This window comes from Hippopotamus amphibius, chromosome 5 (genome assembly GCF_030028045.1).
Source record: "Hippopotamus amphibius kiboko isolate mHipAmp2 chromosome 5, mHipAmp2.hap2, whole genome shotgun sequence".
NCBI lineage: Eukaryota > Metazoa > Chordata > Mammalia > Artiodactyla > Hippopotamidae > Hippopotamus > Hippopotamus amphibius.
Genome location: NC_080190.1, coordinates 54,164,643 through 54,181,817, shown reverse-complemented (window position 1 = coordinate 54,181,817; position 17,175 = coordinate 54,164,643). Strand labels below are relative to the sequence as shown.

General features: G+C 47.4%; 1 protein-coding gene across 1 annotated transcript; it reads left to right on the top strand.

Moving 5' to 3' along the window:
• Positions 1 to 7,797: 7,797 nt before the first annotated feature.
• Positions 7,798 to 16,793, top strand: GPR15LG (G protein-coupled receptor 15 ligand). The gene is made up of 3 exons (XM_057734140.1): positions 7,798 to 7,958; positions 9,633 to 9,722; positions 15,659 to 16,793. The coding sequence occupies exons 1-3, from the start codon at positions 7,889 to 7,891 to the stop codon at positions 15,742 to 15,744; spliced, it is 246 nt and encodes an 81-aa protein (XP_057590123.1). The 5' UTR covers positions 7,798 to 7,888; the 3' UTR covers positions 15,745 to 16,793.
• Positions 16,794 to 17,175: the final 382 nt, after the last annotated feature.

The window sequence follows — 17,175 nt, the reverse complement described above, 5'->3', positions numbered from 1 at the left end:
GTTGAGGTTCAGCTGAAATACCTAGAACATTAGAATTTTATTGTTTATCAAAAGGAATCTCATTGAAGGATGAATGGATGATAATCATTTATGCTTTATTTACCTAGATCCTATTGTATAGAGTACCAGAAACTCCTTTTTTTTTTAAATACACTTTATAGCTTTTTTTAAAATTTATTATTTGTTTATTTTTGGCTGAGTTGAGTCTTTGTTGCTGCACGCAGGCTTTCTCTAGTTGTTGAAAGCGGGGGTTACTCTTCGTTGCTGTATGCTGGTTTCTCATTGTGGTGGCTTCTCTTGTGGAGCACGGGCTCTAGGCGTGTAGGCTTCAGTAGTTGTGGCACGTGGGCTCTAGAACACAGGTTCAGTAGCTGTAGCGCACGGGCAGAATTGCTCCGTGGCATGTGGGATCTTCCCGGCCCAGGGATCAAACCCATGTCCCCTGCATTGGCAGGCAGATTCTTAACCACTGTGCCACCAGGGAAGCCCCCAGAAACTCCTTTTTTATATTGCCAAGTCCACTTGGAACTACAAATCAAACCATTTTTTAAGGCTGATGTAATCTGTAAGGTGAAATCCTTAAATGTACTCAATTTAGGTAGCACTCAAAATGGAAGCCATTTTTCAGGAAAAGATATGAAATCTGTGATCTTGGGGACTTTGTCTTTTGTGAAACAATTCAGGAAGATGGAGAAAATTCCCTCAGTAGTAATACTTGAAAATAGCAAAAGGAGCATTTTGTGCCGGTAGCAAAGATACCAAGGAAAAGTCTGATGGGGGAGGGAGGGTTTTATGGACTTTCTAGTTGGTATCTCACAGGGCTGCTGCCAGTTAGCATTAGGGCAGGTCCTGCACAGTTGTTCACTTCAGCCTCAGCATTCCATTCTGCTTTGCTCATAGCTTGTGTTGCTTCCTCACCTAAAGGAGTATCAGCCCTCCTAAGGGGCCTCTCAACCTTCCACCTTCAACTGAGAGGTTGTGTTGCAACCTGATTGCATCCAGTCAGAAGCCTTGGGGGTCCCTGTGGTTACATCTAGAAATACAGGATTGATATTTTCTGGCAGGACCAACTTGACATTCATTCTCACAACTGGGCAAGTTCAGAGAATTTTTAAATATTTAAAACAAATGTTTTCCACTAAGCACCTAAAAGCTGCCTGATCACCTGTAAGTGTGGTTTCAGGTGGCCACCATTCTTCCAGGCTACCCTTCCGTGTGCCTGTGTGCCCCAGAGTAGTTTTACATAGCGTCACAGAGCTTGGTGAAATGAGGTTCAAATGACAATCTCCTTAATTTGTTAGCTCATTAGTTATGCTACCTGTTCTAAGATGCAGTATATTTCACACTTCATTTTGGAAATGTGTGTTCAATTTTTTTTTTCCCGCAAAACTAAACAGCATATCTTTAAATCAATGGCATTTTAGGATTGAAGAAACTGGTATTTTTCAATGATTTTTTTCCATTTCTAATAGTTCATTGTCCTGTAGGAACAGGTATCTGATGATTCAGAGGGAATCTTTCACAAGAAAGTATCAACAACCTAGCCCCACCCAGTTATGTACTTCAAACGGGTTGAATGGACTGATTTCCCAGCAATGCAGGAAGGCCAACGGAAGTTGAGAGAGAAAGCTTTCGTGGTTTGGCATGATCTGGCTGTTCATCAGGAGAGTAAGGGATTAACGAGGCGGTTCAGTTCAGTACTCCTTGAAGGAATGAATTTTTGGCACCAACTGTGGGTAGAAACCAGAGTGAATGAAACCCTTTTTGCCCTGCTGTCACAGCCTGGCTGAAACTTGTCAGCTAGAAGGCAGCATCAGATGGGCAGAGGCGGTGGGTGGTGGCCAGGAGAGATCTCATAGTGAGAGAGGGCCGCTGGCCCTGCTGACCTTTGAGCAGGGAATACTGGAGCCAGAAACCTTTACTGTTTGGTAATTTCGGACCTGAACACAACAGCATTAGTCTTTTTTTTTTTTAATTGAAGTATAGGTGATTTATGATGTGCCAATCTCTGCTGTACAGCAAAGTGACTCAGTTATACACCTATAGACATTCTTTTTTTATGTTCTTTTCCATTATGGTTTATTACAGGCTATTGAATATAGTTCCCTGTGCTATACAGTAGGACCTTGTTGTTTATCCATTCTAAATGTAATAGTTTGCATCTACCAACCCCAAACTCCTAGTCCATCCCTTTTACTCCCCTTTGCAACACCATTAATCTTCACAAGTCACTTTTTTAAGAGATCAGGTCAAGAGATAGGCACTCTGTTTGGTACCATGTCGTTAAAATGTGAGAAAAAGCAACAAATGACCCAAGGTAATTGTGAAGTAATTATTCAGAAACTACGAGTATTATTCAGACTACTCAGGAGTTCAGAGAAAGGAGGCAATTATGATGGGTCCTCACAGGAACATAGGTGTCCTACACACATGAACACAAAAAGGCTTGTGGCTGGAGGGGCTTCCCAGCTTTAGTGGGGAGGGAGGGGCATGCCTGGGGCAGCCTCCAAGCAAAGCATCATGGGAAGTATCCTGACCTACTTTGCAGAGAATCCAGCCTTCTCTGCCTGCAAACCAAATGGGTTTGTGACTCTACTTGTGTGCTCACAAATTATGTCACCCTTATACTGGGTGCCTCAGAAAAGAAGGAAGTATCACCTACCTCATTTAAGTAGAAGATGCATTTAAAAAGAAGTTGGGGAATTCCTTAGCGGTCCCGGTCCTGTCCCGTGGTTAGGACTGCAGGGGGCACAGGTTCGATCCCCTGGTCCTGATCGGGGAACTAAGATCCCTCATGCTGCACAGCACGACAAAAAAAAAAAAAAAAAAGTTCGAGAAATTATGACAAGATTTTTACTCTTGTTAACTGAGTGGCAGAAAAAATGGGCATTTGGAAAGGAAATGGGGTGCTCAGTATCTTTTTCAGTATATCTGCCCATAAGTAGTTTTTTAAAAGGAAAGTCCATATGGAGAGAAAATACGTTGGAACACTTTAAAAGAAGCTTTTCAGATTTTAGGAACTTAGTGGGAAAGCAGAACCTCTCTCCACCCTGTGGCCTTTGGCACCATCTCACCTCTGAGTGGAACTGAACCCAGAGCCTTCAAGGCCCTTGTAGTCCTGACGTGCTGTGTCTGCAGTGACGTCAGGGTTGGAGTGTAGCCCAGGATGGCAGAACTCTGGCCACTTCTTTCGCATCCACCTGGTCCTGGTGGTGCTAAGTGTGGGGGCGAGAGTAAGGGAAGATGACTCCTCTCTTCTGGGAAGCCTGCTGCCAGGCCTGCAAAGCACAGACCAGACGCTGACAAACAGCATCCATCCCATCCCTACCTGTGCTTCTCTGGCTCCAAGTGCTGGCAAAAGCCAGAAACCTTGGCATCCTCCTTCCTCCCATGCCCAAGTCAATGGCACGTGCTCTGCTGGTCCTCGCGCCCTTCTCCATCAAAATCCACATTTGTGAGTGGGTCTGCTATCAGTCCTTTAGACCTGAATTTCAGAGTTTATTTTTTCTTTTCCCCAAACCATGGCGAGAAAAGACAGTCACCATTCCACGTTAAAGAAGCATCATACATCCTTAAGCACAATTGGGAGGCTGGTATTTCTTGGAGACAGATTGCTATTGAAAAGGGGAGGGAAAGCTATGCACCCCACTGCTGGCAACTGACTACCTAATATAACAAAAACTTTTCATATAGCATGACGCTTTAGCATTTCACTTTCATCAAAGGGATCTCTTCCTCTCCAACTTCAGCTACTGTTTTACTGAGGAGCAGAGAAACTGAGGAAAAGAGAAGTTGAGCAGCTTGTCCAGGGTCACACAGCTAAAACATGTCAGAGCTCTGATGAGAACCTGGAGCCTGTGACTAGAGCCTGTGCTTTTCGTGAGTGTAGGGGAGGCAGAGAGAGAGAAATCGAAGGTGAGCGTCCTGAGCCCTCTACTCAGACTAAAACCATGGTGTGGATGTGAAGGGGTAGATGCAAAAGGTCAGGAACTCCAGGGACTTCCCTGGTGGTCCAGTGGTTAAAAAAAAATCCACCTTCCAATGCAGGGGCCATGGGTTTGATCCCTAGTCAGGGAACTAAGATCCCACATGCCGCAGGGCAACTAAGCCCACAAACTACGGCTGCAAAGCCCACGTGCTCTGGAGCCCTGGTGCCACAACTAGAGAGAAGCCCGCATGCCACAACAAAGATCCTGTGCTGCAACTAAGAATCAACACAGCCAAAAATAGAGACATAGGTAGATAGATGATAGATAAATAAATTAATTAAATATTTTTTAAAATGTCAGGCACTCCAGAGAGAAAGCAGAAAACCAAGGAACTATTCCCTTTAGGGACTCAGAGATGGTCGCTTCACAGGTGCTCCAGCACCAGCATGGTGGATAGAAAAGGCAGTGCCTTCTAGTCTCCCCAGGTGGCTTCTTGGTGTGGAAGAGAAGGTCACATTCTGGCACATGCACATGGAGAAGCCCACAGGCCTGCTGGGACTTTTTTCACCATGGCAAGGCTGGGTAGCCCACAGCCACGACTGTGGGTATGCAGCCCACACCAGGGGGGAGGGAGGCATGAGCAACAGTGGGAGGATTCACAGCATCGTTGAGAACCTAGGGGACCAGTGAGGGCAAAGGGGGAGGCAACAGACCCTGGATGTATCAGCCTTGACTTCAGCAGCGGGACACCCAGGGACAGGCAAGATCCAGTGGGTTGGAGGCTTATGAGGAGGTTCAGATTGTGAAAAATAGAGGAAGCTGTCAGGTTTTGGTTGCTGTGTAAGCTAAACATCAATGTTGTAGATTATTTTCAACTACACATGAGCTCTCATGGAACCAGTGTCAGGAAAGAACCTCAACTTTGGAGGCAAACACACCTGGTTCCAGGTGAGAAGTTGCCATAACATATTTAGGTGAAGGAAAATTCCCTCTCCCTTGTTGCAAGAAGGAAATGAAATGCCTGCATCCCTGAGGTGAGAGGAGAATTAAATGAGAAGACAACCGAAGGATCACACCAGATGCTGGCCCCTCCCTCTATTATAAACTGATCTGCAATTTGCTGAGTAAATAAAGGAGGGAGAGTCATTTCTGATCAATCATAGGGTCCATAAAACAGCCTTGAAGAAGAACATGGTGGCCAAGAGTGAAGTGAGGGACATGGGCCAGAATGCTCTAACTATAAAGGGCTCCAGGCGTTTTCCTAATTGACTTTAGAAATCACAGATTTAACTTGAAAATGTTTTCTTCCTTGTAAATTCCCCTGTGTGTTAGGTGTGTCTCTGGAGACTTGTTTCTCAGGAAGACTGCCAAGTGTTCAAACATCATCTTTGGAAATGATTCAAAGCCTCAAATTTGATTATTTTTGTACCCAAATTGCATGTGCTTAAAACTAACAGGTGTTCCTGTTAAAATGCTTCTCATTTTCACCTCTCTCAGCTCAACATGAGATTTCAAATATTCTAAAGAACCAGAGGTGTTTCTTCCTTTTTTAAAGTAAGAAGCTGACAGCTAACTTTGAAATGTTAAAGAAGCAGGTGAAAATCTGTGAACAGGGATTTTCTCTGGGGAGTGGGGTTTCAGATGGAACTTGTACTTAATACCCTGTGTTATTCAAATTAATGCATCATCGATTGCTTCAGTAATTTTTTAGAAGCATTTAAAAAGCAGGTGGAATTTTGACATCTGAATCTACTCTTCCCATTAAACATATGGTCCCAGGAACACCTGCAAATCTGTGAGTCGCATGCGTGAGTGTGTAAGGAACAGGCCCCTGAGATCGCCAGTTCTTCCTGCTCCTAGGTGTTTAGTGCCCTTACGGCTCCGTTGTTTGGTGACAAAAAAAGCTGTATTGAGAGCCTAATGTCTATTTCTGACTCTCTGGCTGAGTGGCTGAGGGTCCTGGGGAAATTACTCAAATCCTGGCTTAGTTTGCCTGTGGATCCAAACGGATCTCTCTCTTCACTAGCCGGGGAGTCTCTCCTAATATCTGCACCATTGCTAAGCAATTAGAGTTCAGCTTGAAGATCTGGCCCAATCCCTGTCCCCTCTGCCAAGTAGCTTATTCTTTTCCCCTCTGATGATGGTTTGCCAAAAGGAAAAAGGAATCATGCCAATGCAAAGAGTACCTGTTACAGCAGGCAATGGGTGAGGGGCAGCCAAAGGTATGCTGTTGAACTCGGTGTGGCTCCCTAAATGACCCCAGATAAAGAATAGACAAAATAGTGGTAATAGTCCTTGATACGGGTCATGAATGTAATCTCACCCTCAGGAAGCATCTTCGGGAAACTCTGCTGAGTTTAGGAACCTGTAAACAAGCAATCTAAGAAAGAGCAGCGAGGGGTCTGTTGGATACAGCCTCAAGACAAGCCCCATGCTCTTCCTGACCCTCCTTCCTACAAAGGCCATCCCCAAGCCTTTCCTGGGCACCAGCTCTGGAGCTGTCCTTGGTAAACCCCTTGGGTCTTCCTGACCACAGCCTCTGCCATGGCCACTGCCCACTTAGCACAGCCAGCAGGATTCAGAACACAGCCTGGAAAGGGAATCAGGCCGGGGCTGGGCAGGTGACTAACATAGTATGACATTTGGTCCTTAAGCCCAGTAGCTACAACTGGTTTCTTTGTGTGGACTGGTTTTAAAGTTTGGGACAACACATGAAAGCATACAAGCTGACTGTCAGAATATCCCCTGGCAAACAATTTGCTCACCACGTTGTCTGAACATGTGATCCAAAGTGAATCTCTAATCTCTAGCAAGAGAAGAGGGCCAGTTCCAGGCAGTGGGGATTAACTGAATTGACTGCCGGGAACCAGGACCATCCTAGAGTGTTGAACCTGATAATACCATTTTCCCAGGTGCCCTTTGAGGCTGGGAACCAGAGCCAGCTCTTTGGCTAGAAGGGCACACGTATTAAGGCAAAGGGCAGATGGACATGATATCACAAGGGCAAATGCAAATTCTGGGTGTCTGCATGACTGCCTGCACCAACAGAAGCTCCCTGAGACCAGCCAGGCACAGTGTTTTCTGTGTCCCTGGGGCCAGGCACGCAGCCCAGCCCATGGTGTGTGTCTAATGAATAGATGACTCCTGAGCCTCCTGCACCATCAGCCAACTTTCCCCGTGCTTGCTGTTGTAGGATGTTCTCTTTCTCTATGTCTTTGCTCAGGCTGATCCTGTACCTGACATGTTCTTTTGTTTCATTATCGTCTTAAACACCCATCAACTTACAGCCGCCAGTCTGCCTCCTCTCCAGCTGTACAAGCATCTCCCATGTTGCACGTGGCTCCTCACACATGTCCTCGCTCATGTTTGTGGGAAAGAGAGCACTGTGCCCATTTCACAGACGGGAAGCAGACTCAAAGACATTCAAAGGCAAGTTCAAGGACACACTGAAGATATGTGGCAGAGCAAGGACTCCAACCCAGGCCATCTGATTCCTACCCCTGTGCTCCCTGTTTTTCATTCACTGCTTAAGACTCTTCCCTGAGGCTTTGCAAGGGGTTTTATGGGCCTCCCTGCCACATCTAAGGAATGAGCAGGGAAATCTGTATTTGATGGAATGATTACTGACACTAAAAGTTAATATTCAACCCTGGGAAGTGGCTCTTCCCTGCCTGGATCTTTCTGAGGCCAGTGCTGGGAGCTCCCTCCTGGGGCTGGGCATTTATAGCTTTCTGTTTTACAGTTTATGAAATGCTCTCAACTTCTCGAAAAGCTGGGTTTTTTTTTTCCTCTTGGGAGGGGCTGACTCTACCCTTTATGAGAATTCCAAGGCTGCTGGTGCCCTGCCCATTGGGAAACACCTCTCTCTCTGCCACTCTATAAAGCTCCTAGGTGGCCCCAAGGGAAGACTTCTGCAGCGCAGCGGCTTCCTTGGGACGTGAGGTTCCCACCCTGCCACCATGAGGTTTCTAGCCCTCGCCAGCCTGCTCTGCATCTTGCTTCTCTGCTTGTCGGTCTTCTCTGCGGAAGGTAGGACTGTTCCCCTGCCCCGCCCAGGGTGCTGGTCTCTGAGCAGGGATTCCTATGTCTGGGAAGATTGGAATCAGGAAATGTTGGAGGGCAGGCCTTCCACAGGCAGTCCTGGGTCCTGAAATATGCGCTGTCACCCCTGAACCTATATAGCACCTCTATCCACAGTGGCAGCACCAGGGGGTGGCTTGGGAGCCTTAAACCCCCACAATCTCCATCCACAGCCCCAGCTCCCCAAACACACGTACACTAACTTAAAGCAGTGTGTTTACCACTCGAACACACAACCTCCCAGCTAGACTGCTTTGTGCACCTAAGTCCTACCTCGCTGGAAGTTCTGGAGTTGCTCTGTTGCAACATGTATGATGCTTGGGGCATAATCAATTTGTGTTGAGTGAATGAATAAATTAATTAAAGTCCATCTGAGTCTGAATATCCCCAAATCTCATGCTCAGGAAACACCTGTGGTAGATGGGATGAGAGTGTGTGGTGAGGGGCATGTTCGTGTGTATTTGGAAGTGGGGGAGACAGCCCTTGCACCTCTGTGAGTATGAGTGTTTAGCTCTCCTGTCTTTCCCAATCCAGACAGTTGAATATTTTGAGCTTTTGCTCTTGCCTAACCCTCTAAAAATTGCCTACTTTTTTGTTTAAGCAGCTATGCTTATTTTAACATTTATTGGAGTTTGGGAACATAGAAATAAACATAGAGGTGGAAAACACACATAATTTCATGTCTCAAGAATGGCTGTGTTCAACCTTCTACCTCTTTTGAGTATGTATGCAAGCATCTTTGTAATTGAAAACTCTCTCTATGTTCAGTCTTGTATCTCTTTTATATATCACTATGTTATTATAGTCACCAAAAATACTTACAATTGAAATCTGGAAGCATTTACACCAGAATGTCAACAGCAGCCATCTCTGTATGTGCAGTAGGATTATAGAAAGTATCTGTTTTCTAAAGTTTCTGCAATGAACATTGCCACATATACAACCTGAAAAACAGTGATTAGAATTCCTCATAAACACAGTCCATAGCAATGCAATTTATCAGAACTCTTCTGTTGGAAAAGTTAGAGGATGCCCATGTTACCTTAATGATAATTCAGTGAAGGTGAATACCTTTCCTCATTGTTTCCTGTCCATTTAAGAGTATCTCTAGCAGATTGCCCAAAGTGGTGTTATTTAAGTAATATTTTTAGGTATAACTTGCCAACAAGTGAACGTGCTATGATGAATTTACATGTTTAGACATTTAAATGATTCACAAATTTTCACTATTTTAAGTATACGGTAAAAAGCATATGTGTATGTAAAATGTTTCCTATATTTAGCATAATTTTCCTAGATTGCCAGGGGAGAATACTTGTGTCAAAGAGCAGAGACACTTCTGAGTGATGGTGCTGAACTGTTTCTCGGACAGGGACATGAGGAAGATGTATTCTGGAGGCAGAGTTTCTCCCCATGTTGACTTTGTTATTTATGGAAAATAGATCACCTCAAGGCCCATTCTTTTCCCTGGACCCTCCTGTGGCCTGGCCCATCCTGAGTTTCCTCGAGTAAACATTCCTGAGCCCTCAGCCTTGGGAGCTGACGCTCCCTCCTGCACAGACCCAGTCCCTGGCATCCCCAAGCATGTTAAGAGAGGGTCTCTGTTCCTGTGTCCACCCTCAGGGAAAAGGCATCCAAGGCATCCTGTCAAGCCCGGGAAAGTCAAGCCCTGCTGTCCCCGAGTTCCTGGCCCTGAACTGATGCTCCGGAAAGGTAAGCACCACGCACCTGCCCAGGTGTAAGGAGAGGCTCTGGGACAGGCTGTGTATGTGCCTCCTGCCCACCCCCCCCCCCCACTGTGCCTGGCATCAGGTTCCGTTGTGGAGGGGCCACAAGCAGACGTGATCTCAGCTTCGCTGAGCTTCCTGTCTAGTGGGAGAAACTGATCCACCCCACCCCTCCCCTCCACACAAAAGTCCACAAATGAATCACCTTGAACTGAATACATTCCCTCAAGGGAAAGAACAGGATGCAATTAGAAAATGGGATGGGGAAGACCCCCACCATGGGTGGGAGGCATCCGAGGAGGCGACATGTGTGAGACCTGGAGAAAGACAAGGAACTGGCCCGAGGAGAGTGGAGGGGCCGGGGCAGGCGGGGGAAGCAGCAGGCCAGGAGGCATGAGACGGGCAAGAGGGAGGCCTGAAGGCAGAGGGGGTGGCGGTAGGGAGGCGCTCACAGAACAGAGGCCGGGCTGGCCTCGTGCGTCAGCTGGCACCTGACGCGGGGTCGCCACAGGGGATGGGGCACGCAGGTCCAGGGTGTCCCGGGGCCGTGGGCAGGCAGCGCCAGTCCCAGGCGCCAGGCTAGAGGCGCAGAGCCAGGCTCCCTGCCAGAGTGAGGCCCCGAAGAGCGAGGCTGCTCTCTCCTGTGAGGTCTGGGGGGACTGAGGGGTGAGGGAGACGGGCCAACAGAGGGCTGCAGGCACTCAGCTCCCAGGACTGGGGCAGCAGGCAAGGGGCAGGCTGACGCCAGGGACTTGCCTGACCCGGGGTTCAAGGGTAGGATGGCTGGACCTCTGCTGGCTTTTGGTAGGAGGGTCCTAGAGCCTGGGGCACACGGAGCCGCCACAGGAAAAGCCAGCCAGGCCTGACACAAACCCAGGGTCCTGTCCCCCCCTCTCTGCTGCCTACAATCCTCTCTCAGGGGTCGGAGAAGGCCCCAGCCCTGGTGGCTCCTCTGGGGCCATGGCCCAGGGAGCCTGTGACCAGAGCCAGAGCCCCCACACCCCTCCCAGCTACCAAGAGTCCTGTGCGCCAAGGTGGGGCCCGGGTGTGAAGCGGAGGGAGGGAGGCCGCACGGATCAGCCTCGGGCCACCTCTCTGGAGAAGCTGACAGCCCCTCCTTCCAGACTGGCATCACATCCCGCTGGGGCCTGGTAAAAATAACCAGTTCTCACACACTGAACCCGCGTGTGAGGCCCCCGCCCGCCCAGGCTGGCTGACGGCAGCTCTGATCTCCCGGGAGGCCCCAGCCTGCTGGAGGAGCTGTGTGTCTGTGAGTTCCTCCCTGTTAGGGGGGCCGGTGGGGGGGGGGGGCAGGCTATGCACAGACCCTGCAACCCCCTCCCCAGGATGGACTTGCTCAGAGGCTCTAGTTGATGAAAAAGATCAATAAAGAGTCAATAAGAAGAATAGAAAAGAGCTTTATTTGAGATAAACTGAGGACTAGTCCAGAAGCCCGCCTCCCAGATTACTGTGAGAAACTGCTCTGGAAAAGGGTTTTCAGAACAGTTTTATATCTTGTCAGGACAAAGAACATTAAACAGGTCAGGGTTACATTTCTTCAAGGTTTAAAAAAAAAAAAAGAACAGACCAGCATGTACACAGTGAGTCAGCATGGCCTTGGCACCTGGGAAGGAACTCTCATCATCAGAGGCCCAGCGCTGGCATCCCAGGAAGAGGGGCATTTAATCTATATTTTTAACATGGACATTCTTTACTTCTGGTCAATGTGCCCTTTTCTTTCATATTTCAAAGCAGGTGTACAATGTATGTTTGATAGGCCACACACAGGCTATTTTAGTTAGCATAAAATTCAACTTAACTCATGTATAAGCCAGAATGACTTCCCTATATCTCAATATGTGAAAAAAATTTTTTTTTTGGCTGCCTGTGTGGGTTGTGGGATCTCACTTCCCCGACTAGGGATTGAACCCAGGCACGACAGTGAAATTCCGAAATCCTAACCACTAGGCCGCCAGGGAATTCCCTGTGAAAATTTCTTTTATAACAATAAGAAAAGAGAAGTTAAGGATGTACGTGTGCCTGTGTACACACATACACATGCACGGACAAGCACACACAGTTCATGGAAAACACAGCAGCCCGGTTAACTCCTTGTGCACAGTACAAGGGCAGCTCTTGTTTAAGTCACACAAGACTTTAGAATAGTCTAAGTGCATGGCTCCCGTGTTGAGTCTGGATTTCTTTTTAGTGTATATGTCTTTTAAATTCCATTGCAGGAATTTGCAAACAACTTAGAACAAGAAGAGTGAAACAAATATTTTTACTAGGTCCCTATCATGCGATCTCATTTAAATCCTTGGAACATAGGGAAGCATGGTCACCACTTTAGGCTCAGAAAGACTGCAAGGCAGAGCCAGGAACCTGGATCTGTCTACCTCTCTCCACTGCAACAAACTGCCTCCTCCAGAGAGAGACATTTCCTACATCACACTTATGAAGACACGCATGTGCTGAAGGGAGACTGCAGACTTTCTGGAAGGAAAGCTCCATCTGGGTTGGAATCTCAGCTCCAACACCTGCTAGCTGTGTGCCCTTGAGCAGGTCCCCCAGCTCTGCTAAGCCTCAGTCTCCTCAAGTGTAAAAGGGTATAGTAACAGACTGTATTATGGTAGTCTATTACCTCATAGTCAGTGGGATCTTGGCTATAAAGCCTGGCATTGGCTCCCCCGTAAGCTTGCCCTGCTGTGGCTGTGGAGGAAGTCTGAGCTCGCCCAGGCTTGGTGGTTGCACTGGTGGTGTTCCAGGGCTGACCCTGGGGCTCACTCAGCCCTGTGGAATCAACGGCAGGGGCGCTGGGTGTGCCGGGCTCTGGGAATTTGGCCTCTGTACCGCAGTTCACTGACATAGCAGGGTTCGTGCGTGTTTGTCAAAAGAGAAAGTAACCCGGGGCTGCCTGGATGAGTCCCTGAGCTGACATCACCAGCTGTGACACACGCAGGTCAATATCGCCTCCTCTCCAATCCAAGGTGTCTTTCCCGAGCGTGGCTTTACCTAAGTGCTGTGCTAGGACCATGGTGGTGACAGGAAGCAGCAGGCACGGGGCCCTGGGTCAGTGCGACAAAACCATTGTCAAAAATCAGTGTGCTGAGTGACCGATTTGCTGAACTTACCACATTTACCAATTTACTAAAAAAAGCCTTTCTCTAAAGCATTTGAAACGTTTGTAACAATCTATGTGGCAGCATTTTTTAAAGAAATGTTCAATTGTTGATTCTGTTAGTGCTTGAGGGGCCTCAGGTTTAGGCCGGGGTCAGACCAACAGCTGTCTAGGCCCCACTAGCTGGGAAGTTCTGTGACCTTGGGGCCTCTGTCAGGCTACACTGCTTCCATGCATCCTGAGGCTGTCAGTGAGAGAGCTCCTGGGGAAGGCTGGGGAGGCCTTGTTGGGGGTCCCTGGAGTCTGAGAGTGTGCCTGCCTATCCCACAGAATTCCCGAGGCCTGAGAGCTCCATGCCGCCCTCCCTTCTTTGAAGCCCAGCAAAATGACTTGACCCATACTGGGTGACAGGGGCTGAAAGGGGCACAGAGAAATTCCTCCCCCACCGTGGGCTTGCCACTGTTTTCAGAAAGGAGCCCAGACTGCAGAGATGAAGGTTGCCCGTTGAGGACCACAAATGTGATGACTTGAGGGTTTTGGCAACTTTGGGTGGTAGCAGGGTGGACACAAGGTCTCAGTACAACAGATGTAGGAAAGGAGGAAGTAGATAGGGTGTCCGGCCCGTCCCGCCCAGTGGACCAATCAGAGAGCCTCAGATCAGCAATCTTGTTCCTTGTGATTATACCTGTCAGCCATGGCAGCATAACAAAACACCTCCCACTTCAGTGACCCAAAAAATAAGTAGTTATCATTTTCCATGAGTCTTCAGGTCAGTTGAACGGTTCTTCTGGTCTTGGCTGGGCTGATTCATTCTTCCAAGGGTTGGATAGGCTTCCACTGAGCTGGCTGGGCTCTCTCACATGTTTGGGGGTCAGTGGTCTGAAGTTAGGATGGTCTCAGTTGGGCAATTGGACTCTCTTCCACATGATGTCTCATCCTCCAACAGGCTAGCTCAGACTTGTTCACCTGGGGCTCTGGGGATCCAGCTATGTGAGTGGAATTACCTAAGGCCTCTTCAGGCCTCAGAACTGGTCCACCCTCATCTCCACTGCCTTCTCTTGGCTAAAGCAAGTCACCAGGCCGGATTCAAGGAGCAGGGAAATAGACCCCTTGTCGTGATGGGAGAAGCTACAAAGTCACATTGCAAAGGAAGGGTGGAGAGCTGTACCTATATTTGCAATCAGTTAACCACAGCTATTTATTGTAGGAGCCAGAGAAGAGAGTCTTGGAGCCTGAGGGTGGGAACAGGGGTGGAGGGTAAGCAGTGGTCAGGAAATCATGGTTCTCCATCAGAAAGGCTGGTGGAAAACTCTTGCAATATGATATTAATAGAAAGGAGTAGTTTACACTGTATATGACTATGATTATCACTATGGGAAGGCAAAAGCACTTTCAGATAGGAAGAAAAAGAGAAAGAAAATTACACCAATATTAGCACTTATTTATGATTAAGCCATGAAGCTATGGATGAATTATAATTAAATTTATTTTTTGTATAGCTAGTGATTATATAGCAATTACTGTGCAGCACTTACGTCTGATAACTCATTTAACCCTCACAATAATCCTAAGAGTTAGATACTTTTGCCATCCTTATGTTTACAGATGAGGTGCCAAAGCACAGAGAGGTTTAGTAGCTTTTTGAAGGTCACCCAGCTAGAAGGTAGCAGTAGAGCTGAGCTTTGAATCCAAATAATCTGGCTCCAGATTCTATGTTCTTAACATATCCTGCCAACTTGCAGATAGTAATAATTCAGAAACAAAAACAGAAAAAAGAAGAATTTCATTACCATAATTTAATAACCCTCCTCATTCATCTGTGTTTCCTTTTTTATGCAAATATGCTTACCTAGTTTTGTTTTTATTGTACCTCATTTTTCAATTTTTAAAATTAACATTGCATTGTAAGCATTTTTCTTTGTGTTGCTATATACTCTTCATAATCACAGTGTTTTATGGCTGTTCAACATTCCCATCATCACAAGGTACCATTTACTAACTAACCATTTCTCTACCATAGGATATTCAGATTGTTTCCAGAATTTTTTTCTTCTATTAAAAACAAAACTATGAGGACTTCCCTGGCAATCCAGTGGTTGAGACTTCGCCTTCCAATGCAGGGGGTACAGGTTCAATCCCTGATCAGGGAGCTAAGAAGCCACATGCCTCTCAGCCAAAAAACCAAAACATAAAATAGAAGCAATATTGCAACAAATTCAATAAAAGACTTTAAAGATGGCCCACATCCAAAAAATCTTAAAAAAAAAAAACAAAAACTATGAAGCCTAGCTTAATGCATGCAGGTTTTTTCCCTTATGGATTATGCCTCCCATAAATGGAGCTGGTTTGTCAGAGGATGAAAACCTAGCTTTGAGACACACATTGCCTGAGACAGGGAGGAGATGGCCTGAGGATCCAAGGGCCTGCAAGTAGGTGTGGGTGAACCCTCCCACCACCGCCATCAGAAATAGGCCTTCCAGACTCCTCAACTTCAGTGGACTCTGCTCTTCATAGAGACAGTTGAAGAGATAAACTGCCTTCTCTCCATCTTCCGCCAATGAATCAGATTTCTCCCTGATGGGATAGAAATAGCGTGGGTTGTTCATGTTCACAATGAAAGGCCTCCTCTGGGCCTCCAGGAAGGAGGGTAAGATCTGACTCTTGCTTTGATTTAAAAAAAATATATATTTGTATCTAAAAATTAATCTTAATTATATTTTCTCCTCTCCCCTGCCTCAACTCTGTCTGCCTCTCTCCTCTTGTCTGGTCTTGTCTCATCTTGTCTGCCCACTGATCCTTCCCAGGACACCGTGTGAGAAACTGCAGACAGTGCAAGCTCAAGCCAAAGCCTCACTTTTGGGTGGTGCCTGGGGCGCTCCCACAGGTGTAGTGCCCCCCAAAACAGGCTCCATACAGCTGAGACCCTCATGCTCAGTGCCTGAGGCACCTAGAAGCCTTAGCTTCCCCCAAGATGCTCCCCTCAACGTTGGGGCTGATGACAAAGCCTCTGCCCATGGACCTGAGCCTCCGCTCTTAAAGACACAGCACTTCTTGCCTGCCTCGTTGGGTTGTACTCATGCTGCCTTTTAGAAAAGCCTGAACCAGAATCTTCTGAAAACCACAACACAGATTCAAAAGTCGAAGCTCTAGACACAGATGTAGAGAGCAAACATGTGGACACCAAGTGGGGAAAGCGGGGTGGGGGGGAGGTTGTGGGGAAATGAATTGGGCGATTGGGACTGCCATATATACATTACTAATAAGAGAAAAGGTATCAGATTGTACACTTTAAATATGTGCAGTTTATTGTGTGTCAATTGTATCTCAGTAAAAGTTCTTAAAGAAAAAAATAAAAAACAAACAAACAAAACAAAACAAAACAGAAGTCAAAGCTCTGGAATGCCTGTCTTGCTGTGTGGCCTGGGACAAGTAACTTAGCCTCTCTGGGCATGCTGGCTTCAGAGATATAAAATCCAGCAAGAAAAAACACCTAAGGAAGGCACCAATGGGCTTCACTCACCCCTTTCAACCTTCATGGCAGCCAGCTGGGATGTCGGGGGGCTTCATCTCAGGCAGTCAAAGGCCCTGGGAAAGTTTCAGAACTCCAGGTCCTGGCCATTCATGCTACCAACCTTCAGAGTTATTGTGAGCCAGGTTCAGCCCACCTGGCCTCAGTCTCCACCTGGCCCCTTGAACACCGATAGTCAAGATTTCACCAAGACCTGCAGCAGTTACAAATCCGAAGACTTCCAAGCCTGCTAGGGTGCAGGGTAACAGGAGCTCAAAAGCAGCCAACCAGCAATGCAGAGGCTCAGCCGTCCTGAGATACACCTAAGCCCCTAACCATCCCATATCCCATGGCCTCTTCCTAACTTCCTGATGTGAGCCTGCTGGAAAGAGCATTCAAAGAAACAAATTATAAATAAATAAACAAAATGCATGGCACATGGTTGTTTCAGAAAATTGGTGGTTGGGCCTGAGCCACAGCTTTCTACTAGAGGAAACCCAAGCCCTGAAGCCTCTCCTGGAGGCCAGCCTCCAGCACAGCACGATCTAAGCAGGAGAAGGGGGAGTGAGGAATAGTGACAAGAGCAAGGGTCTTGGGCTGACATACCAGGACTCAACCCCAGTCCTTCCCAGGATTTTCCTGTGGCCTGGGCAAGTCAGTTCCCTTTTCTGTAAAATGGAAAGACCAGGACCTGTTCAGAGGGCTAACCTGAGACTCCGGCAGGTAGACAGATGTAAAGTGCCCGCAAGGGGCCTGGCACACAGAGGAGCTTGGTTCTGGGAAGCCCCTGCCTTCCCTGCCCCCACCCTGGGG

Coding starts and splice junctions, on each gene's coding strand:
- GPR15LG (XM_057734140.1), top strand. CDS start 7,889: ATGAGGTTTCTAGCCCTCGCCAGCCTGCTCTGCATCTTGCTTCTCTGC. Junction 7,959..9,632: donor GTCGGTCTTCTCTGCGGAAG/GTAGGACTGTTC, acceptor GTCCACCCTCAG/GGAAAAGGCATCCAAGGCAT. Junction 9,723..15,658: donor TGAACTGATGCTCCGGAAAG/GTAAGCACCACG, acceptor GATCCTTCCCAG/GACACCGTGTGAGAAACTGC.